We start from the raw sequence: 24,474 nt of genomic DNA, 5'->3' as shown, positions 1-24,474 counted from the left end.
CAAATAGTGATAAGTCTGTTAACTGACACTGCTCTAAGAAACTGACAACTTTTCAACATGATTTTAGAGAGACACATAAAATTACTACTGCTTTTAATCTATAAATGTAGAAGAGATTCATCTCTAAAAAATAAGTTTATGAAAAAGAGGCAATCAGGAAAAGGTCCACTAATCTATTTGTTCTAATTCACTAACAATGCTTCTCTTTTTCATAGATCTTTTTGTTGCTCATTTTTGCCCTGACTCTACTGGGTCACCAATGTACAATGGAATCTAAAATGGCTGAAGTTGCAACCTCATTTGCTTAAGTCTTCTACTAAACAATGGGCCAAATCCTGTTGTCATCCCTTCCTGGATCCCAAAAGATAAGGGTACGTGAAAATAATATTTTTTAAAAGAAAGGTTCCTTCCTACTTCCTAGTCCCTGCGAAAAAAGAGGAAGTGACTGTTCTCATTGTGTTCTGCCCCAGAGCCCAACCTTCAGGCAGCAGGAAGATAATCAGGAGAGAAGCTGCTGTGGCAGGAGGGCATGCTACCCTGGAGGTGCTCACCTACCTTCCTGGATCCCTACAGTCCTTTCTAGTGCCAATATTCTATAATACCTAGGATTATTCCTAAATCTAACAACTGTCAAGGAGATAGAATTCAGCAGCTACCAATTATCAATAACAAAAGCACAGAAGAAACCCAAAGGTGAAGTCATTTTTATTCTAATACATACTATTTTTGTTTCATAGAAAACTACTTTTTCAATCCTACCTAAATTTTTATTATGTTCTTTAGAAGTTAGAAATGTTTTACTGCAACATGTAGTATCACAAATATATACAGACACATACGTACTTTCAAATTCCCACTAATGTAAAAAAGAGATATAAAATTACTATGCAATTCAAAGCAAAATATACCTCATTTCCAAAATATTTTAAATTGGGAAAGGCAATCCAATCTGTAACCTCAATTACATACCTAAGTAATTTATGCAGATGAAAAACATTCCGAAATTCAAAGATCAAAGAGCTTAATACTTAGGAAAAGTGGAGAAATTCCAGAGCACTTAAGCAATTTCCATTGTGCCTTAATTTCATGTTGTGGAAGAGAACACACTGTTTTCATTTTCTTTTTCAGACAGTTAACAAAATATGATTTCATGTCAGTAGCTGGAAGTCTAAGTAATCCTCAAGGTACATTCCATCCTAAAAATAATTAGTTTGTGCTCATAAAAGCACAAAACTGGAGTTAAAAGAGATCAATTTTTTTTTCTTTTCTTTGTATTTTTAGAATCCAGGATCCTTTTAGAATCCAGGATCTTTTTTAGAACCCAGGATCCTTCCTGTTTGTTCCCTAGATATTTGGCATCAAAAAATGAATGTGGCAAATTCTTTTAGACTCCCTCCTTGCTTTTTTTTCGATGAGAATGTTTTTTAAAGGCAACACATCTTATGTCAAATCAGCAACTTATACCTTTACAACACTGAAATACTTATGAGACCACAAAAATAAACTGACATTCACCCATTTTGTTTAAATAAAGCAAAAGCTTTAAAAAAAATTCTCCTCAAATAAACCACAACTTTAAAAAGAAAACATTCTCATTTCAACAGATTCTAATTGTTGCTTTAGCATCATTCATTAAGAAAAGGCCTGGAGCCCAGTTATTGCCCCAGTAGTACCATCATCATAATCCACCAAGCACAGGAGACAACACAGGTTTGGTTCAGGACCAATTTAGACTATTTCCAAAGTTACCATTTTCTCATCCACTCACCCATTCAAAATAGGTATAGAACATTTTTATTGTTTTTAAAATGTTTATGTAGAGTCAGGGGTCTTACTATCTTGCCCAGACTGGTCTCAAACACCTGGGTTCAAGTGATCTCCCACCTTGGCCTCCTAAGTTACAGGCATAAGCCACTGTGGTAGGCCCAACAATTTTAAATGAAACAAAACCCATAAGTTTACAGTAAATAGGAGGAACAGAAGAAGACAGTAAACAATAAGACAAGGTTCCAATCAGTAAATCAAACTGAGAGACTCAACAGTACAAACAACCTGGTGTCTTTAATAAAAGCTGCAGCCAAAGAGGAAGAAAGAAGAGGAATAGGCATCTGTAAATTAAACAAGGTCAAGCAAAGCAATCACAAAGTGTACACCTTATTGGACCTAAAACCATCAGCTAAAAATAAACAAACAAAAACCCACTAAAATAATTGGGAGAAATATTTAAGTATGTTAGTAACATCATAGTTACTATTATTTTTAAAAAAATAAAAATAATTCCTCTCTTTAGAAGATACATACTGCAATATTCACAGGTAAAATGCTCCAATATTTGTAATTGATTTCAAAACAATCCCAGAGTTGGGATTTTAGAAGTAGGAATACAGAGGAAACATACTGGATATAAGTTGGTAATTGTTGGTGCTGAGCAAAGGCTACAGTAGGGCTGCTCTATTATACTATTTTTGTATATATTAGAAATTGACTGTATTTCAGTGAAAAAATTTTATTATAAACTAAATGTAAAAATGTCCTATGAGGAAAAATTATGCTCTGCAGAAAAAAGCTGGGGAAAACACAAAGTACCTGAAAGTGTAGTCATGCCTTGGTATCAGCAGGAGATTGGTTCCAGAAGTCCCCTTGGACACCAAAATCTAAGGATGCTCAAGTCCCCTTTATAAAATGGCATTAATAATTGCATATAACCTACACACATCCTTGTGTATACTTTATCTCCCATAGACTTTAAATCATTTCTACATTACTCAGAATACCTAATACAATGTAAATGTTATGTAAATAATTGTTATACTGTATATTTTTATTTGTATTATTTTTATTATTGTTATTTTTCAATTTTTTATATTTTTGATCTGTGGTTGGTTGCATCCGTGGATGTGCAACCCACAGATACAAAAGGCCTAATTGTCTTGGGTCTGTAATCTCATCTTAGAACTAATTGTCTACATTTTTGGTAACATATAATAGAAAGTATTTTAAAAACACGAATAGCAAATGAATGTCAACATCTCTTCTTTTTTTAGACAATGCAAGTAAAACTGATAAGTATCTAAGAATCCCATCTGAGAAGTAATGGAAATTATCAATGGGTCTACAGAATGTTTAAATATATGGATACTAAAAAGTAAGGTCCTGAAATTTAGCAATATTTATGTAAGTTAATATTCACTTATCCTGTAACACAAGCCACATTTTGTAAAGATAGCTGTTACTTCTCTAAAATGTTCTCAATTCAAGTTCTCAATTCTAGAAGGAACTAAACACTTTAGAAATGCCTTCTACCAGGAAACTGAATTATAGCAATCAATGAACATGAATTGGGTATGAAAAATCCTTATTGCAACTGTTGAATCAAAATACAATGGCTTTATTACAATTATTTTATAATTACATAATTTTAACATATGTTGCTTTTAATATTCTGGGCAGTGTATCTAAAAACTACAATGATTAAAAATAACATTCATCAATATATTTTGTACTCTGCTATTATGAATGCTCAATTAGCTGGTGGGCATGAAAATAAGAAGGGAAGATTAAAATACGTGTGAACATAAGTTAGGAATGTGGGATGTAGAGACTACACTTCCATGGTAGGAAGTCAATAAAATACAAATCATAAAGCAGAATTAAAGGATGTTATTTAAAATACATGCCATATGGAACAGGTAAAAAATTAAAAATCTGTAACAGGAAAAAGTGGGTAAATTTTTTTGTTGTTGTTATAAGCTTTGCATTCTTACTGATTTTAAACCATGTACTTGGTTTACTTGGATAAACATTAAATTTTTAAAAGCACACAACAATGGAAAATGTCTCACCAATAGTCATAGCTTTCATCCCAGTTGTCAAAATGTACCAGGAAACGATTGTCCACCATATCTGTTACCGTAGCAACACAGATGAATGTGGGATTCTTTTTGTCTACTGCCTCAAGCTTCATACCAACTCGAAAGCCCGATGGGATCACTGTCTATAGAAACACACAGATTTAATTAGAGATAAGCACACACTTAACCACACACTCTCTGTACCTCTTGCTCAAAGGCCTGGCATCCACTGCTGTATTCGCATAATTTCAAAATCATATGCCAGTTTCACAGCAGGGTCGCTTTCCAACAAGCAGCAATTTAAAAAAAAATGCCTTACTGCTACACCCAATTAGCTATCTGGGCCTCAAAATGAAAAATCCATCACCTCACAGAGTCTAAAATAATTAATTTTAACATGCGTTTTGATACCTTAATTAGAAAACTGTAAGTTTTATTCACCATATAGTTCACATTTTGCCCTTTTTTTCTTGATTACAGACTTAACAATGAAAATTATTCACACAAAATATGCACTTAATCAAGTTAAAAATGTGCATGAGTCAGTGCAAATTCACTCTCACTTCTGAAAATCTCTCTCAAAAGAGTACTCTACTGAAAGTAGGTCATCTTCATATACGAAAGGCTGCAAATTATTACAACTTTTACTCAACACTTCAGATACATCTTATTTGTAACAGCAGCAAAATAACTGGCTGTTGATGTACACAGCTATTCAAAATAGTTGGTAACTTAAAGAAATCCACAGATAATCAGTCATTCAGTTCATGGAACAAAAACAATAAAAGATCTATAAGAATTAGTGCTTGAGGTACAGTAATGTATAAACATCTCTTACAATCTTTTATGAGGAAAAATACCTTTATCTTTATATATGTATTATAGACTAGTATACCTAGATACCAATTATACCCATCACAACACAATATAAGTCATTTCTTCCCTTTAAAAAAAAAACTGTTCAGACTCGTTATTATAATTATTCTAACTACTTTAAGCAAAATAGATGTTATCTCTCATTCTACTATGATTATACAACTATCATTGTAAAAATGTAGACAGCCATGTATCTGAAAATGTTAGAATAAGTCATGTCTGAATGAAACAGGCACTAATGCTACACAGAAATCTTTACTATGAATTTAGTACTGAAATATATCCAAGTTCTGACCATAAATGTTTGAGAATCCTGAGGTAGAGGAAACTAGAAATGGAAAAAATTGTCTCGTAGATACGAAACACAGAGCCCGAGATTAAGTTGTATGCTAGCAATGCATAGAATTTAGGAGGATGGTTCAAGGCAGTTAATCAAATCCCTGACTGAAGTCATAATCAGAGAACCAGACAGGGATTAGGAAACTTGGAGCAGAGACAGCAGGCTGCTGGGTTTTCCACTGAACTTCCTTCCTTCCTGGGATAAGTTTTGACACACCCACTGACAATGCACTATTACCTTTCGGCAATTATGCTATCCTCTCAATTAAGATGTTTTAAAATAAGTTGGCTCATTAACACTATTAGTGACCTAAACACACAAACACACATGCACACAAACACAATTTGTCACTTCTCTAATTCAACCTGGTTTGTGTTTGATTAAATCAGAGAACATTCCAGCCATTAGATTGACACTCACACCAACTGGTTTATACTGTTTCTCAAATGGAGGGTTTTTGGAATGAGGACGTTTTCCCCTGCTTTTGATGTTTGTTTATTTCCATTTGGAGGGGATGCTGTCAGTGAAACATTACTGCTCCTCCCCACTGTCTCACTGAATGCTACCTGCCTGGTGACTTTGGGAAGGAGGAACTGATCTTACTAGAAAGAAAGCTGGGCTGCGGGGTGCACAGTTTCTACTCTGCTCCACAAGGGTCTAGTGTTCCCTGCACTTGGGGGATGGGGCCAAAAGGAAAATTAAATCTCTTCAACTCTAGGGCTCAGAATCAAGCTTATCTGTCTGCAGATACAGGCCATGCACATCCTCCAACTTAGCTCTGACCATTTGTAAAGATGGCATTTTGGTTTTCCACTGGCTTGCTCTTTATTCTTTCCAATTAGATCAGAACTTGGGAAAAGAAAAATGTCATGAATCAGGTCTGCCAACAGAGGAACATGTTATGGAAGGTGGGAATACAGGTCAAGAGGTAGAAAAGACACACACACGCAGACTTTGCTTCTGTTTACTGTAAACAAAGCTATAAGCTAGAGTGAAGAGAAGTCAGTCTCCAGTGACCTCCTCCATATAAACTGAAACAGGGCTGCCTTCATCCAGCTATGTGAATCCCATTTGAACAGCACTACCAAAAAGTGATAACAACATTCTCAGCCAATTTAATTTTTTACGCATCTTAATTGTAAATCTCACCTGAATCTTGTACTATCTTGTCTTCTACTGTGCCATAAGAGACAACCATAATATGGCTATAAAACATATTTATTCATGAAGATTTTAAGCTAATTTTAAACTTTAATTAAGATAAGAGTATTCTATTTACCAAGGCAATAAAATTTATTATAGTTCCTTGTTATCACTTGTAATTGATCCTATAAGACACTCAAAAAACTCCTTCCTTTGAAAGGAAACATGTTTTGTATGTACTTACTATATTCTGATTTTCAAATAATGACTTAGGAGCAGCTTGAGCTTTACATGTCTTAAGATAGGTCTGCCAGTTAAATTCTTCTTCTTTATAACCTGGAGAAAGCACATATGAACAGACTGATTCAAATATCAAAATATTTTACACTTAGTTTTCTATTCCTACTTTTATCTCCAACTCCAACATGCCGAAATCAATCAAATGACTTTTTCAATGAACACATTTTAACTCATAATTCATAACTACAGATATTTAGAATATGTTTATTTCTAATAAGCTGTATTATTATTTTCTAATTCTGAAGAAAAGGAATAAGGAAGCAAATACACATTACACCTAGGGCACTTTTTACTATCAGGGTATTTCTACCAGTATTTAGGTAGAATTCCTCAGCAACACAGATACTGAACTGGAGTGGTCAAAATTTCTGTTTTGGGAAGACTAACTTAGAGAAACAAGTGGAAAGCTGGAAATAATAGAAAGGGAACAGGTCAAATCCTTTTGGCCTATCACCTCAAGAAGGACAAGTAAAGGTTTATGAAGTAAGGATGCTGGTAAATTACAATAAGGGAAATGTCCTTCCCTTAATTTTTTACAATTTCATTGAAGTTAACATTTTCCTAAAAAAGGAAATTCGGCATCTTATTTTATCTGCGATGTGCTCTCTTTTCATTCATTAAAGTCCAAAAGGCACCAAGGAAAGAACAGCTAATAATCTACCATATGGAAGAGATCAATTCATGGAAGGCTTACAGATTTTCACCCTCACCTTTCCTATGCGATTTTGTTTAATCCTTCAGCTATAAACTTTGCCACTATTTTTTCCACTTAACAACAAAGGGATGGCTAATGCATTAAAGCCCTGAGATGGGCCACAAATATCAAACTAGTAACCTGAATTTTTGACATCAAGTAAACAAAAATAAATGTAATGATGAAAAAAGAAGGGAACAAGATGTTACTAAACATGGCCGGCACAGAGGCTCACACCTGCAATCCCAGCACTTTGGGAGGCCGAGGTGGGCAGATCACTTGAGGCCAGAAGTTTGAGACCAGCCTGGCCAACATGGTGAAACTCTAGTCTCTACTAAAAATAGAAAAATTAGCCAGGCATGGTGGTGGGCGCCTGTAATCACAGCTACTCAGGAGGCTGAGACAGGAGAATCGCTTGACCCTGGAGGGCAGTGGTTGCAGTGAGTGAAGATCACACCACTGCACTCCAACCTGGGCAACAGAGCAAGACTCTATCAAAAAAAAAATTACAGAATACATTAGGGAGAGAGCGAAAAAGACAATATTCACTGGTGAACTATAATATAAAGAACTCAGATATAAGAAAAGTAATTGCTATGAGTTCACACCCCCCACCTAAGCCAATTTTTAGCGTTACAGTCTTCTTGCCAATCTCCTAAATATTAAGATCTATACGTTCATGCAGAATTTCTCAGAACTTTCTATATACTGAAAAACTAATTTGAAAAATTAGCTTAAAACAGCTTACACTAAACTTAGTTATGTAAGCTAATTTAAACTAATTTTTCAAATCAGTTTTTCCAAAGATGTATATATTTAATGATAGAAATTTGAAGGGAAACATTATTTGTAGTAAAAGTTGAGTATCATGCAAAAGTTATGTTACATAAAAATAAGTACACAAACATAGTTTATTTTGTTGGACTGTACTTTTATTTCTTTTACTTTAATAAATGTGTTTTCATCATGAACAATAAGGGTAAATTTGCACCTATCTGAATTTTCATAAAGCCTGAATTTTAAAAAATTCTAACATAGCATGTAAGAAAATGAGTTTTTACTGAATTTAAAATATGAAGCAGAAACTGACAAAACCTTTTGGAGGATGGAGTTTGTGGCCAGTTTTCTCACACCACCCAACCGGGTGGATATCCAGGGCATCTGCATTCACCCAGAAGTCATAGCAATCAGAATACCCATCAAAGTGAAGTTTTATCCGGTATCCACAAACCTAAAACAGGTAAAGCAGGCTGAATTATTTCTTTAACCCAGAATATTCATGTACACATACAAAAATAAACATGGACACCAGGCATGATATAGCATTAATGTTAATCAAACCACCCACATTAACAGCAAACAACTATACAGATATCCAGAATTTAAAGGCAAAGGTATTATATTGGGAAGAGCTGTGCTGGGGGATTCTGGCAACATTCTTAATTACATTAGAAGAACATGGATATGGGGCAAAGACTGATTTCCCACAAGCGTAGGTCCTTTCTCCACTCCCTATACTGTACCAGGATGTGTCCACCAGCACAGCACACTCAGTTCTAGCATGGCCCCAGAATGGACACTCTGCCCTGCACCACGGCTGGTGCATATGCAGAGAAGTCAAGCTTCTCTTCTCCACCAAAGCTGGATTGGAAGGAAGAAAGAAAAGAGTCGCCCCTAGATTATTGCTTGGACGAGACAGGCTCCTAAGAATGCTAGTAAGAATTCACGCTGTATAACAAATGCTGTACATATGCCTACAGGGCTCCACTTAGGGACATTCTGATTTAGAAGGTCACGTGGGCTTAAGAGACCTGAGCCGGATCATACCCTGCCCTGGGCTCTCAGAGAGTGAGTTCAGCCCCTTAGTCTTCTTCCCACTTGCACAAGCAGATGGGCTCAAGTAGAAACATACCACACCAGACATCTACCCTCTCCAGGAGCACCTGTCCTGCAGAAGCCTGAACAAGGAACTTAGACCAGAGTGCAGGGCCAGGGCAATTAATCCCTGAAGTGAGGTAGCTGTACAGTTACTGTCATGGAAAGTTCTCTAAAACATACTGCTAAAATTCAAGTCGTGGAACTAACACAGAATGAGTTAGTTTATGAGAAAATTAGACAGGTGGGGGTCCACATGTATATTTATGGGTATATAATTATGTATACATACATGTATGTGTGTATACATATACCTAAGTATACGCATTTATATACATAAATATATACACATATTCATATATATGTAAACACATAGTAAAAAGAAGTCTGGACAAATATTTGCCAAAATATTAATAATGATTTCTTATAGAAAGTGATAGAAAAGAAAGGGGCAAAAAGGAAATGATGGACTTTTAATATTTTCTCTTATATATCAGTATTTTTTCAATTGGAATGAATTGATATACCACATACATAAAATTTACAACTAAGCTGACTACCCCCAGAGAACAGAGTCTCTCCATAGAGCTGAGATTGGAATCCCTGGGAAATACAATCTCTCAAGAAAGGCTGGGGCTACCCCCACTCCCTGCAGCCACCCCATACAAAGAAGGCTGCTTCTCTCCTCTGTCTCACAGTCAGCTGTCTCTGGCTGATCCTAAATACTCAGCCCCTTACAGCCTCTACTTGCTGGTGGGTACACCGTTCTGAGCTTCTGCTCCCTTGAGCTAAGTTCTCTCTGTTGTTCCCCAGTCTCTATCTCAGGCTCTCTGGAAAGCTATACTTTGAGAAACAACCTCCCACATCCTCATACTTCTTGCCCACAGTCATACCTAACTCATCCTTCTCGAGCCTTTCACTGAGACTGCTCCTCTTCCCCCTTCTACCTCCAGGAGACACAGGTGGAGTTGCTGCCTCCCACCATACCACAGATCCTAGGCCAGTTCTCCTCCGAGGCTCGAGCCACGTGGCTGAAGCAACTCTCCTGCTCTTCCTCCCCCATGCTAACCTCCCGAACACTTACCCGGGGGCTTATTCTCTTCCTCTCCATCTGAGTACTTTCATCATATATATGTATGACTCTTCTAGTACCTTGGCGTTGTGGCTCCCTTCCTCTCTGCTTCAAGCCCTCACTCCCAACCATGAATCTAGTCCCCAGCAAGAACTGCTCTGCTTCTTTTTTTTTTTTTTTTTTGAGACGGAGTTTCGCCCTTGTTACCCAGGCTGGAGTGCAATGGCGCGATCTCGGCTCACTGCAACTTCTGCCTCTTGGGTTCAGGCAATTCTCCTGCCTCAGCCTCCTGAGTAGCTGGGATTACAGGCACGCGCCACCATGCCCAGCTATTTTTTTGTATTTTTAGTTAGAGACGGGGTTTCACCAGGTTGACCAAGATGATCTTGATCTTTTGACCTCGTGATCCACCCGCCTCGGCCTCCCAAAGTGCTGGGATTACAGGCTTGAGCCACCGCGCCCGGCCTGCTCTGCTTCTTAATATTAAATGTAAAAATCCAACCCTAGGACACATACTCCTATTCCAGTTTGCAAACTCAGTTACTCCCAGCATGCCTCTTCCTCAATCTCAACAGAAACTCTAGTATCTCACACTGATCCCTCTACTTCCTCCCTAGCAGCTCCCCACACCCCAAGCCTTTCTCTCCTAGCAATCACTTAAAAAACGTTTTCTTGCCAACATTTAAAAATTTCTGCCCTGATATCCTTTGCAAACATTTGCTGGTGACATTCCATCACTTCAGGTATCCATCTTGTCTATACCTAACAGAGTCTAGTAAATGGTGCTGGGAAGGAAAAAATGACATACCGCCAGTCTTCATTATTCACAGGTTGTGTTCCATATTTGTGACTTCATCTACTTGCTACAACTTATTTGTAACCCCAAAATAATACCTGCAGTGTTCGTGGACATGCACAGACTGACAACACTTTTGAGTTGCTCAACATGTATGTTCCCAGCTGAAGTCAATCAAGAAGGCACTTTTTCTTGTTTCAGTTCTCATACTGGGAACAAGTGTCTTTTGTGGGGTCCATTTAGTGCCGCATGTTCTACATTTTTGTGCTTTTTTGGGTGATGTTGCTGTTTAAAATGGCCCCTGACATAGCGCTGAAGTGTTATTTAGTGTTCCTAAGTGTCAAAAGGTTGTGATGTGCCTTATAGAGAAGGTACTTGTGCTAGATAAGCTTTATCAGGCAGGAGTGACAGTGCTCTTACTTGTGAGTTAATTTTAATGAATCAACAATATATATGAAATGAGGTGTCTTTAAACAGAAACACACATAAAACAAGGTTACATACTGATTAGTAGACAAAAATGTGACCAGAGGCTCACAGGAAGCTAACCCGCAATTTTCCCCAAGAGCGATGGTTCCATACTTGCTAATTTGTGGAGCATAACTATTGCAAATAACGAGAATAGAGTAACGAGAATCAACTCCACCTCAATGCTGGGCTCTGCCACTGCATGACAATCCTCCTCCATGGTCCTGCTTAACTCTCTCTCCCAACCTTCACTGAGGCCTTTTCAAATCCTCCTCCTTCTCCTTCAGCTTCTAACGCCACTTTCTCCATCCTTATTCTCAGCTAGTAATTTGCCTTCTAACACAAATTTGCCTTTTTGTGTGCCTCCAAACCGAGAAGCCTCCTTGTATATCCATGAGCCCTACTTTTTTGCCTCTCCTTCCTGTTAAAATGTAAGTCCTTCTTCTGCCTAAGACTGGGATCTCCGCATATACTCTGGGTCCCAGCTTCTCCCAGGCCTCTTCTCTGAACCTTCTAATACTCTACTCCCTAGAGGCTTCTTCAGAGTTCAAATACTATGTTCTCTTACCATTGCAAAGGTGGAAAAAAAAAAAAAAAAAAAGAAAGCCAAGAAGGGAAGAAGGGAGGGAGGAAGGAAGATAAAAAGAAAAAATTAATATGAAAAGTAGCAATATGCATCAAAAATTTAAATGTAGTTTAAACGTCCACACTTTTCACCTGGCAATTGTAGAGATAGATCCTAGACCTACTTATAGATACAAAAGGATGCTCACCAGACCTTTTATTTTTGAATAATGAAAAAATGAGGATCATTCAGTTGTTCAATATGAGAGCAGTTCGATGAATTAAGGTCAATTCCGTAAAACGGAGCACTACCCAATGATTAAAAAGAGTATGTTTGCCAGGCGTGGTGGCTCATGCCTGTTATTCAAGCACTTTGGGAAGCCAAGATTGGAGGACTGCTTGAGCCCAGGACTTCAAGACCAACCTGGGCAACATAGCAAAACACCATTTCTAAAAGAGAAAAAAATTAGCTGGGCATCAGGTGGTGCATGCCTGTGGTCCCAGCTACATGGGAGGCTGCAATGAAAGGATTGCTTGTGCCCAGAAGGTTGAGAATACAGTGAGTCATGGCCACATCACTGCACTCCAGCCTGAGTTAGAGAGACTCTGTGTCAAAAAAAAAAAAGAAAAAGTGTGTGTGTGTGTGTGTGTGTGTGTGTGTGTGTGAAAAACAAAATGCGATACATATTTTTATACACGGAGAAAACATCTGGAAGGCACACAGTCAGCTATTAAGGGTCATGCGCTCTGGGATACGGAATATGGAAGGAAAGAAGGGCGATGGGAAACAGGACTTTTATTTTTTATTAATATGCACTCTTACACTATTAGTAGTTAAAGTTTTCATAATGAGCAAACATTACTTTTATAATAAAAAACCAGGGAAGGTAAAATAAATCTACAAAAATCAAAAGCTGAAAAATACAAGACACATACCATCAAAATTCCCTTTCTCTTTTACAGCTAAATTTCTCAAAAGCAGTCTATACTTACTGCTTCCTCACAATGATTTTATAAAACTCAGTTCTGTCTCCAAACAGTCCAACTGCCCTGGCCCTAGACACGATTCCCTTGAGAACAACCACAGCATCTGACACTGTGGCCTCCTCCCCACTTCAACTGCCCGCTCTCCTGGCTTCTGCTGCAGGCCCCTGTTCTGGTTCCTTTCTCTGTCTCTCGCTGTTCCTTTTCAGGATCCTGCTCTACGTTTTCTCCTGCACCCACCTCTTACATGATGGTATTCTTCAGGGCTAGCAACTCACACCTTGTCCTCTCTCTGGGCAGTATCATCCACTTCAAAGGACAAACACCAAAAACTCTGACCCTCCCCTTCCAACTCAAAAGGGTCTAACAAAAACTCAAGTCCAGGAAGAAAAGAACATACAATGTCTGATCAAGATTAAGAGTGACAGTATTGTCACTGTAAATAAAACCTACAAAAATGTTCCACAATAGTTCTGATATGAATAAGAGAATCCCGTTACTTCCTTTCACTACATATTACATTATTACAGCTGCAAATTCCTTTAACACTCAATGCCTCAGGTTTCTCATCTGAAAAATGGGAGGGAATAGGTTCTATCTCAAAAGATTGTTTTGAGAACTAATAAGAGCAATCAGATGGGCCGGGCATGATTACTCATGCCTGTAATCTTAGCACTTTGGGAGGCTGAAGCCGGTGGATCACCCAAGGTCAGGAGACCGAGACCAGCCTGGCCAACACAGTGAAACCCCATCTCTACTAAAAATCAAAAAATTGGCCAGGTATGGTGGCACACACCTGTAGTCCCAGATACTCAGGAGGCTGATGCGTGAGAATCACTTGAACCTGGGAGGGGAAGGTTACAGTGAGCCAAGATCGTACCGCTGCACTCCAGCCTGGGTGATAGAGTGAGACTCCATCTCAAAAAAAAAAAAAAAGAGCTAACAGATAAAAAGCACTTGGATTAGCTACTGGTACACAGTATGCCCTATGTAACTGTATGTGATCACTGACTGAAACTGCCATCATCTAGCTATCACATGCTACTGTGTTCTGCAGAAGCCAAGCTTCTTACAAGTTCACTAGAGGTAATTGAAGAACAGTATGATACCTAAAACTAGTATACAAGACTACCTTATTCTTTTGGGAGGAATTCTTAAAGTAGATATACCTGTGGCTCGAGGGAGGGAGCAAGGAGGAGGTTAGCATAGGAGGAAACACATTTTTTAAAGTACTCTCAGTAATATATGTATGCATAACTGACTTGATCATTTTTTCCTGAAAAATTCCAGAGAGATACTTCCAAATACTAAAAAATAAAACAAAACAAATAAAAAAGTATCTACTGATCTGTTCCTTAAGGAACACAGTAGGGCAAAGGCTACAGAATCAAACAGACTAGGGTTCAAATTCTGGTTCTACCACTTTGAAGCTGTGTGGTCACAGTTTCTAAAGCATTCTCAGTAACATATTAGACGGAGATATGTATTTATATATTTGGTTTGGTCTATTTTTTATTTTTTTCCCAAAAAATTTCACAGAGATACCTTGAAGTACTGAAAAAAAACAACATAAATATCTGTTGGTCTATTCCTTATGGCAAAAGCTATGACATCAGACAGACACTGGTTCAAACCTGGTTCTACCACTTTGAAGCTGTGTGGTCTTCCATCACTTCATCATTCTGAGTCTCAGTTCTCTAATCTACAGAACAGAGCTTGAGAAAAACCATGACCTGCACAGGATTCGTATAAACATCAAACGAAATAATGTACACAAAACAGCAAGCACTGCGCCTGGCATGAAGTAAGCGCTCCACCAATGGCAGCTTTTCCTCATTTTAAATCCCCATAATCACCATATTATCTTAAAAATAAAGATGAGGCAAAGCTTACCTCCGCCACAGTGAGGACACAGTACACAGACTGATGCTCGGGGTCCACGCCTTCTAATTTCATGCCAACTTTGAATCCATTTTTGTTATATGGAAAGGATTGATACTAAAATGCAAAATGACAGCAGCTTTAATCTCTTATCCCAAAGACCTAGTTAAAAATCTAGTTACCGTTTTAAAAATAAAGATGATTTAACCAAATACATAACTTCTAAAAACGCAAAGAAAAAAAATCAATAAATAATCCAATGAAAAAAAAGGACCAAGCCTATAAATAGGTCACAAGAATGGAAATGTAATGGCATACAGCCTTTGTCTCTGATGTATTTGTAAAGATGCTCGATCTCATGCAGAAGAGACATACAAAGTAAAATTACGCTAAGATGTGTTCCACCTATCAGGCTGATAAAGATCTAGAATGTGGACAACACTGTGTGGTAAAGCTGTAGGAAAACAGATACGTGCATACATCATTAGGAAGAATGAATATTGGTACAATTTCTAGAGATTTCATAATATCAATCAAAAAATTCTTTCTGAGGCAACAATTCTAATTCTAGGAAATTATCCAAGAGATACTCAGACACATGAAAAATGACAGGTGTATAAGATTATTCACTAAACCATTAGCAAAAGATTTGAAAGAATATACGTATGTATGTGCAAATCAATAGGGAGCAACCTAAATTATTACAAAACAGGCCTAAGATGGAATACTATGTACTAGTGTAAAAGAATAGTAAAGTGATTCATGACTCAGATAAACAGCTTCGAATGGTCAAGTTAAACAAAAAAAAAGCAAAGTCCAAAAAGTATACAACATATGCCACCATTTGGTTTAAAACAGAAAGGGAAGGGTGTGTGTGTGTGTGTGCGTGTGTGTGTATTTTGCTTATATGAACGTAGGACTTTCCAGGAAGGGAATAAAGAACTGGTAACACTGGTTACTTCAGGAGAAGCAAAGCTGCTGGCTGGGGGACAGGGCTATGAGAGACATGCTTTATACTACTGTAGTATTTTATATTTTGAATCACATGCATTTACTACTGATTCAAGGAATTATCTACATTTAAACTTTTTTTTTAATGTGAAAAAGTCTATTCTCTAAAGGACCAAAGCTTACAGAAAATAATTACAGAGAACAAAATTATCTGTAATTACTACTATATTTAAATTAAACATTCTTAATGTAGATGTAATCATCTTAACATTAACTATTCATGACTTTTTAAAAGCTTGCTAGGTTCATACCTACATAGAAATACGTCTGTGGCAGATGAACTACATACTATGATTAAATATAACGAAATTATTTAAACCAAGGGTCAGCAAACTATAGTCTGTGGGTCAAATCGAGCACACCATGAGTTTCTATAAACAGTCTTACTGGAGCATAGCGGTGACCACTTGTCTATGTATTCTCTATGGCTGCTTTTGTGCTACAACAACCTGAGTTTTTGCAACAGAGACCACATGCTCTGAAATGCCTAACATATTTACTATTTGGCCCTTTGCCAAAGTTTACCAACCCGTGTGTGTGTGTGTGTGTGTGTGTGTGTGTGTGTGTGTGTGTGTTTAAGAGATAGGGTCTTGCTCTGTTGTCCAGGCTGGAGTACAGTGGCAGGATCGTAGCTCACGCCAACTCTGAACTCCACACTCGGCTATATTTTTAATTTTTTTTTTAAGAGGCAGGGTCTCACTATGTTGCTCAGACTGGTCTCAAACTCCTGGCCTCAAGTGATCCTACTGCCTCAACTTCCCAAACTGATGAGACTGCAGGTGTGTGTCACTGCACCAGGACTCCACCTTTGGTTTAGTTCATAATATAATATAGTGACCCATTTTTAGATGTTTTATTGTGATAGTATATATAAATCTTAGTACCTCATTTTTAATCTCTCAAAGCCATAATTTGAGAGTGAAAATGAAATTTGATGTGAAATGCTGACATGAAATTTCCTAATACTTTTTTCTTCATCTACTAGTTTTTCATGGTAGTATTAGTATCCTTGTTAAAATTCATGATTGCAAGCCCACTGATGCTAAGAGAAAAGAGCACACGTGTCAGTGTGCACACGCACATATGGCACGGGGAAGGCACACACCCGTCAATGTTAACTCCCTTCCACATAAACACACGCATGAAAAACTGTATGCTGAAAAAATGATCCCAAGTCAAATTTCAGTGGAAACGACAATCTTAATTCAGGCTGGTATCTCAGCTCCCATGCCCTTACAGATCATGTCTCTAGAAAGGCCCGTACCTCCTTGAACAGCTTCGCTGGCACTGCCACAGCTTTCTCCTCTTCCAGGTAGGATGCCCAGCACCATGATTTCTTTCCTTTAGGAGGCAAACCTGAAAGGTAAGCGAGACTGAAATGACAGAATGTCCAAATCTGACAGAATGTTCACAGTGATGCACTGTGAACTCACGCTTCCCCAACTAACACTCTGCCTGGCTCTTCTCTGACTTCCACGGCTGGTATCTCTCTGTCTCTCTTCCTGGCTCCTCTTCCTGAGAACCAAGATAAAAAGTGAACTGTGGTTTGCACCCACAGTGAGGAGTATAGGAGATGGAAGTGGAAGAACTTAGAGTAAAGGAAGAAGACAGCAGGAAGTCAAGATAGAACACTGCCACAGAAGCTACAGGAAGGGAGAGCTAGAAGCAGGAGGCTCAAACAACTTTCCCTAAGAGATCAAAAAGTTGAGTACTGTGGAAAGGCCAGTGCATGAGTGGCTGCTAACCTTGAAAAGGAAAGAAAAAAAACAATATAGTGAGAGGCAGATTTTTAGGTGCCAAAAGAATACATAAGTGATAATGGAGGCAGTTAATATCAATTTTATATATTATATATATATAAGTAGACATATAATAGTTATAAAATATATTAATATCGATTTTATATATTTTATATATAATATATAATTATATATAATATAATATCAATTTTATATAATATATAATTATATATAATATATTGATATCAATTTTATATATTATATTTTTTTTTTGATCAATTTGACAAATACTAGAAATGAAGGAAAAATATAATATCCTGATGGGTAGCAAAGTTGTAAGAAAGGTATTTTGGGGATGAGATTGGAACAGGCTAAGGTAGAGTACACCAAGAGGAAAAAAAACTGGAAAACTTAAGGAAAAAACACAACTGAAGGAACAAGGTACCAGAAGAGCCAGGGGCCTGGAAGTTAACCAAGGGTAAAAAAGAAAGACAAGGGAAAGAATAGTGAAAGAAACAGCCACTTCCAGGCAGAGTGAAGAGCAACTGAGATTTCCACCCTTCATCTCAGTGACATAAAATAGAAGGTCAGCTCTGAAGAGACACAAAAATTAAGCTGTGTGCCTGGGGCAGGTGGGACTTTTTCCAGTTCTTTTTGAGAAATGAACAGAACAAGGCTAGAATGCATCTGGGCACCAAGGAGGAGCATGGGTTCATGGCCCTGGTCTGTCGGGACACTGTGACAGTGTAGGCTGCGAGCTGAGGCAGGTAAGTGGATGGAGCCTAGTCGGGGACACCAGGGCCTCTATAGAAGTGACCCAAGGTCCACGCAGAATAAGCAGACAAGTACATTGAGACAAATACTAAAGAAAAGGGCTTCAGGGCCAGCTTCCTCCTGGGAATAAAATGCTGCCTGAGGAACAAGGAAAGAATAAAAAAGGCCCAGGCACAGTGGCTCGTGCCTGGAATCCCAGCACTTTCGGAGGCTGAGGCAGGCAGATTGCTTAAGGTCAGGAGTTGGAGACCAGTCTGGCCAATATGATGAAACCCTGTCTCTACTAAAAATACAAAAATTAGCTGGGTGTGGTGGAGCACACCTGTAATCCCAGCTACTTGGGAGGCTGAGGCAAGAGAATCACTTGAACCTAGGAGGTGGAGGCTGCTATGAGCCAAGATTGTGTCACTCCACTCCAGCCTGGGTGACAGAGTGGGACTCAGTCTCAAAAAAAAGAAAAGAAAAGCTTCCATGCTAGGAGCTTGTGTTTTGAGAGGGAACATTAAAAACCTAAAACTGTGGGAAATGAACAAGAACAGAAGTGTTAATAAAGAAGCAGAAGCTAGAAGCACCTACTTGATGAGGGGAATGGGGGCAGGGAGGGAAGGAGGGAATAAAGGGAGGGAGGGAGGGATGGTTCTCATGCTTACCCTGAAACCACTTGAAAGTTATAAATTTTCATTTCTTTCCTTATCCTCAAAATCTCAATATTTATTGACAAAACTAAATTGAAGAAAATCCTGAAGTAATACTTTAACTGTTATGACTAAAATTTCCATCTGTGTGAAATATTTTCAATGGGTAAAGTTACACTAAGACTTTATTTTCATCAGCTCACCCTGCTTTAATACAGCCGAATCCCCTCGTCTTTTCCTTCGTGCTCTCTGCGAACCCCTCAGGATTCTTACATCTTGTTTGTTCTCCTACAAAAAGAAAGGAAAACTATGACTTTAAAGGTCAAGAAATGTGCACCAATGCCATAGTTAGAGAGCTGTTGGAAAGCACTTTTTCTGTTGTTCTTTTCTTCAATTTTACTTTATAACTTTTAAGGAAAGTAAGAATACAGTTCATTTGAAAACTGTTGCTTTTGGCCTGAGGTTATTACAAAGTAAGACTGTATCCACCTATTACCCATTGGAAGGGCACAGATACTGCTCCCCACTCCTTGAAACACTCCACTCTCAGCTCTGTGAATACTCTGCTCTGATTCTCCTCACACCTCACTGGCCCCTCTTTCTTTGTCTCCTCTGCTGATGTCTCCTCCAATCCAGTTCCCTTCCCCACTCTTCCGAGTCCCTATCCCTGGGTTTTCAAGGTCATTTTATAGTCTAGATAATCCCAATCTACATCCCCAGCTCCCTCTCCCTGATTCCATGTGGCTGTATCCAAATGCCTACTTGGGATCTTCACCTGAATGTGTAATCAGCGTCTCAAATCCATGATGGCAAAGGACTCTGTTCTGCCCTCCACCCTTGTCTTCCCATTCTCAGTAGGAGACATGGTTATCCAGTCAATTGTCAAAGCCAAAAGTCTAAGCATTATCCCTGATTCTTTTCTTTCCCTCACACACTCTGACAACCCCACCTCTTAACATTGATGCCCAAATCCGCAGACTTCTATCTTCTTTAGCCTTCTTACATGTCTACTGCAATAAACTCCTAACTGGTTTCCCTGATTCTATTCAGGACTACAGTGGTCATTTAAAACATACATCGTAACAAAGAGTTCCCTTGCCTTCCACTTTCCAGCAGCTTCCCCTGACACTCAGAATACAATGAACACCCAAGATTCTTGTTTATCATAAAACCCTACAGACCCTGGACCATACGTACCTCTTCAACTTCATCTCACTTCACCCTCTCCTAAACCACAGTGCCCAGACTTTATTTCTTTGAACAGAATATGCTGCACAAGTTCACACCTTCCCTAGAAGTTCTACTACCCAGAATGCACCTCATGCTTCACTTCACATAGTGGCTCCTCCTCATTAATCAGGGTACACTGTTCATGCCATCACTTTTGGGGTGGCTCCCTGACAACCCAACCTGAAGTAGTCAGCCAACCGTAATACCCTATTTTAATTCTCAACATAGCACTTATCACTAGGTGACATTTCTCCTGTTCATTTTGTTTGTGGATTAAATATCCTCTAAACAAGAATGCAATGTCTCTGCCAGCAGAGACCTGTCCTCTATTTGTCTTATGCATTCCTCTATTCCCAGCTCCTAGAACGGTGACTCAAAAGTAACAGTTGTGCAATACTGATCTTAAGGGAAACATTTCCACACCTCAAAGTTCCCTTTTCCTATAGAATCATTAATAAACGCTTTAAGAATAGAATATTTATGTCTTAATTCGTACATTTTGAATGCTTTTCTCCAAATATACCTGATATTTATGTGCCATTTTCTACCCACTCACATAGTTTTATGAGATCCATCTGCAAGTTAATGAAATGGGATTGTCTTTTTGTTTTTAAGAGAAATTTCAGATTCATATACAAGATTAAAGGTTTTGAAATGTTCCCTCTTACCCTAGCACGAAATTTTTGGACATCCCACTTTTTCACCCTGAGAGAAGGATACTATTATTCATGATTCCCATTTTGAGATCAGGACAGCAAGGCGCAGAGAGGCCAGGTAACTTGCTAATGGTAACAAAGATAGTCCTGGAACCCTTATTTGAACTCAGTGGGCTCCAAGCAGTGCTTGTGACTATGATGCTATCCACTAAAGACACATCCCTGTGCTCCTGGTGTCAGACAGAGGCACTCACCATTTCATCCTCTCTCTCTTCTCCATCCTCCTTGGGATCAGCTTTTAGAGATAATTTTGGTTTTTTCTTCCGACTACACTTAGGATCTTCTTCCTCATTGTCTTCTTCTATGTCCCTTTCTTCCTTCTGATCTCTGTTGTGTTATAAACCCAATATAGTGACAGAAGCAATACCCATCAAACATCTACTTGCTGATTATCAATGAAACAATCACTTATTAAAAAAATAACCCTCCAAAGGAAAAATCTTTAGCTACCAGAAGAAATTTGTAGGCATGAGAATATCATATATCAGAAACACTGAAAACCACTATTACATATGACATCTGTCAGGGCATAAAACGAAAATTACCTTATATATTAATTTCAAAAGGGGACCAGCAATATGTATGAAATAGGTTCTAACAAGTGATTTATCCATCACATCTATCATCTATACTAATAAAAGAATTATTTAGAGATACTTGTTTTCAGTGCCATTCAAACAAGGATCTAGCAGTTATTAAGAATGACAAATCCAACTGAAAAAAAGGCTAAGTGTAACTTTGTGAAACATCAGTTAGCCAAGAAAAACTGACAGTTCCCAAGCCTGTGGTGATTAAAATACGTGGGAAAGTCCACTAAAATATAAACATCTAGTCATTTCTTTGCAGTGTACAATGATATGCAAGAAAAACACCTTCTGGCCGGGTGTGGTGGCTCATGCCTGTAATCCCAGCACTTTGGGAGGCTAAGGTGGTGGATCACCTGAGGTCAGGAGTTCAAGACCAGCCTGACCAACATGGATAAACCCCATCTCTACTAAAATTACAAAATTAGCTGGGCGTGGTGGCGCATGCCTATAATCCCAGCTCCTCGGGAGGCTGAGGCAGGAGAATCGCTTGAACCCAGGAGGCAGAAGTTGCAATGAGCTGAGTGAGATTGCGCCATTGCACTCTAGCCTAGGGAATAAGAGTGAAACTTGGTCTCAAAAAGAAAAAAACAGCACCTTCTTGGTGATAAGCTGAACTTTGTCAGACAGTCCCCAAATGGGAAAGTCACACACCACTGCCAGTCACAGCTAATGCCTCTGTCTCAAAATCCTCAGTTCACAACTTGAGATCATCAGTGACACAACTCACTACACTCTTCCCTATGGCCATTTTCACTCAGTTGATTATGGATCAGTGCAAGCTTTATGCCATAGGCAGAGTTTTAGCTGAGTTACCTAAGAATTCCCAAAATATAAACAAAACTATGCTTCTATAAATGTCAGTGTCATCCAGATGTGTATGTAACCCAGAAAAAAACTAAACACTTTTAGCTGAGGAACAATCAAATGAATGGAAATGGAAGACTGAAGGCAGAGGCAGACGCTGTTTTACAGACAGAATATTCATAACAGAACTCAGACCAGGCATGATAGACATCACCAGGTCCCATATAGGGGTTAGGGCCCATGTGCCCCTAAAGGGAAAGTCTCTGGGAAAAAGGTATCAATAGGTGATGAATGTCAGAGAGCACAAAACTTCTATATTCTCAGGCACCGTGACACTGGACTCTAAAACTCATTTTATAGATGGAATGGGGCCAAAACCTACTTATCTTTGATGTGCCGAGCACAATTCTGGCTGCAATAGTTTCCTCCAGAAAGACACTCATCTACGTTGCCATACTGACAACAGTTCTCACAGAACTGAAGCCCTTCTACTTTCACTGGATCCTTCAACCTGAAAGGCATCCCAGTCTTCTCTGAAAAGACTAGAAGATGAAAAGAAGAAATGCAAATTAACACCATGACAGAAGACATTCTAAAACACAATGAAACTTTTTCTTCTAATAATTTTGTTAGCAACACAATAACGAATAGTGTTTGTTGAATGAATGAATGATCAAATTATAGTGTCTGGGGGGGCGGGTGTATGGGCTCTGTAGAAAATCATTTTAAATCATTCAAATAATGAAAAAATATTCTGCAGGAAGGATAAACAAAAGTTGACGAAGGCTTTTTCTACAGAGTTCAAAGTAAAATGAAGAAAATTTCATTAGTCACTAAATTCACAAGACACATATATTAATCTGTAGAATCCTACTCTATATTTGTATCTTTCTGAAAATTTCAAAGGGTCATCTGTTATTTCACATTTATGATCTTTTGATGAATGATTTTGTTTTACTTAAATGGCTACGTCAACATCTCATCTATTACACTTTTGATGTAGCACATTTCCTAAATCATAGCTATCCAAATTGTGTAGGAACTCACATTTCCTTTTGCCTGAATTGTTAGGCTAATCATTCATTCAGCAAACGGTTATTAGGCACCAATTTATTCTAGACATTAATAATGACAGTAGAGACCTTGCCCAAGAGAGTTCACGGTCCAGAAGAGAAGAGAGGCAAGAAAACCAGTATTTATAATAAAACGTGATACATGCAATACTAGAGGCATAAACAAGGTCCAGAAGTAGTACAGAAGAAGTGATTCATTCAGCCTGGGGTAAGGTCAGAGAAGGATTTTCTGATAGAAAGCCTCAACAGGGTTTTGAAGGCCGAAGAGGAGTTTACCAATTGGACAAAGAGAAATGGCATTTGAGCCAGAAAAAGCAGCATGAGTAAAGGCAAGAAAGCATGAAACCGCATGATGTGTTGGGAAAATTACACGTAATTCTGTGCTGCTGGCACTGCCAGAACACAACATACAAAGAAGGACACAGAGACTGAGGAGGCAAAGCGAGCAGGTAGGTGCAGGTCACTCAGATATTTGTATGTTCTGCTAAAAAGGCAATGCGAAATCAGTGAAGTGTCAGATAAGCAATCTATATAAGTTCCTCTGGCTTCAAGGGGCAGGACAAATCAGAAGGGTATAAAATTATAAGCAGAGTGACATCTGCAATAGTTCAGATGAGAGTTGATAAGAGCCTATATTAAGGCCGTGGCAAAGATGACAGGTAGAAAAGGCCAGATCTGAGACATATTAGGAAATAAAAATCAAGAGGTTTAAGTAACAAGATATGGGGATGGGAAGAATAAATTCAGGATGACTCCTGTATTTCTTGCTTGTCCACTGGGTGGATGGTGCTACTGTCAACTGAAATATGGGTTAGGGAAGAAAGAGCAGGTTTGTGGGGAGGGGAGAAAGAAATAGAAAATGAATTGCATTTCAGACATGTGGAGTTTGAGGTACCTGTGGGACATCCAGGTGGAGATGTCCAGTAGGCAGGTGGAAATACGGGCCTGGAGCTCGGGGGAGAGGTCGGGGCTGGAGATGTAGATTTAGGAGTCATCAGCATATAGGTGTTAGTTACAACCATCGGAGTAGATGAGAAAAAAAGTGGCAGGCTTTTGGCTAA

The 24,474-nt window shown here is 38.5% G+C and overlaps 1 protein-coding gene across 6 annotated transcripts in view; it reads right to left on the bottom strand.

Moving 5' to 3' along the window:
- The window catches only part of L3MBTL3 (L3MBTL histone methyl-lysine binding protein 3), a 122,819-nt gene that overhangs the window by 65,777 nt on the left and 32,568 nt on the right, over positions 1-24,474 (bottom strand). For 4 of the 6 annotated variants that reach the window (XM_008995036.5, XM_078370791.1, XM_035296669.3 and 1 more), the window contains exons 5-13: positions 24,309-24,383; positions 22,723-22,882; positions 21,144-21,276; positions 19,207-19,291; positions 17,120-17,211; positions 14,857-14,961; positions 8,300-8,435; positions 6,455-6,546; positions 3,843-3,994 (exon numbers count right to left, since the gene is read on the bottom strand). In XM_008995036.5, coding sequence (XP_008993284.1) covers positions 3,843-3,994; positions 6,455-6,546; positions 8,300-8,435; positions 14,857-14,961; positions 17,120-17,211; positions 19,207-19,291; positions 21,144-21,276; positions 22,723-22,882; positions 24,309-24,383 — 1,030 coding nt within the window. The remainder of the gene's footprint in view (positions 1-3,842; positions 3,995-6,454; positions 6,547-8,299; positions 8,436-14,856; positions 14,962-17,119; positions 17,212-19,206; positions 19,292-21,143; positions 21,277-22,722; positions 22,883-24,308; positions 24,384-24,474) is intronic. The other 2 variants (XM_008995038.5, XM_035296671.3) reach the window with 1 other exon arrangement.

The sequence above is a fragment of the Callithrix jacchus genome, chromosome 4 (genome assembly GCF_049354715.1).
Source record: "Callithrix jacchus isolate 240 chromosome 4, calJac240_pri, whole genome shotgun sequence".
In the NCBI taxonomy this organism is placed as follows: Eukaryota; Metazoa; Chordata; class Mammalia; order Primates; family Cebidae; genus Callithrix; species Callithrix jacchus.
The sequence above is the reverse complement of the archived record's forward strand: the minus strand, read 5'-3'. Positions and strand labels throughout refer to the sequence as shown.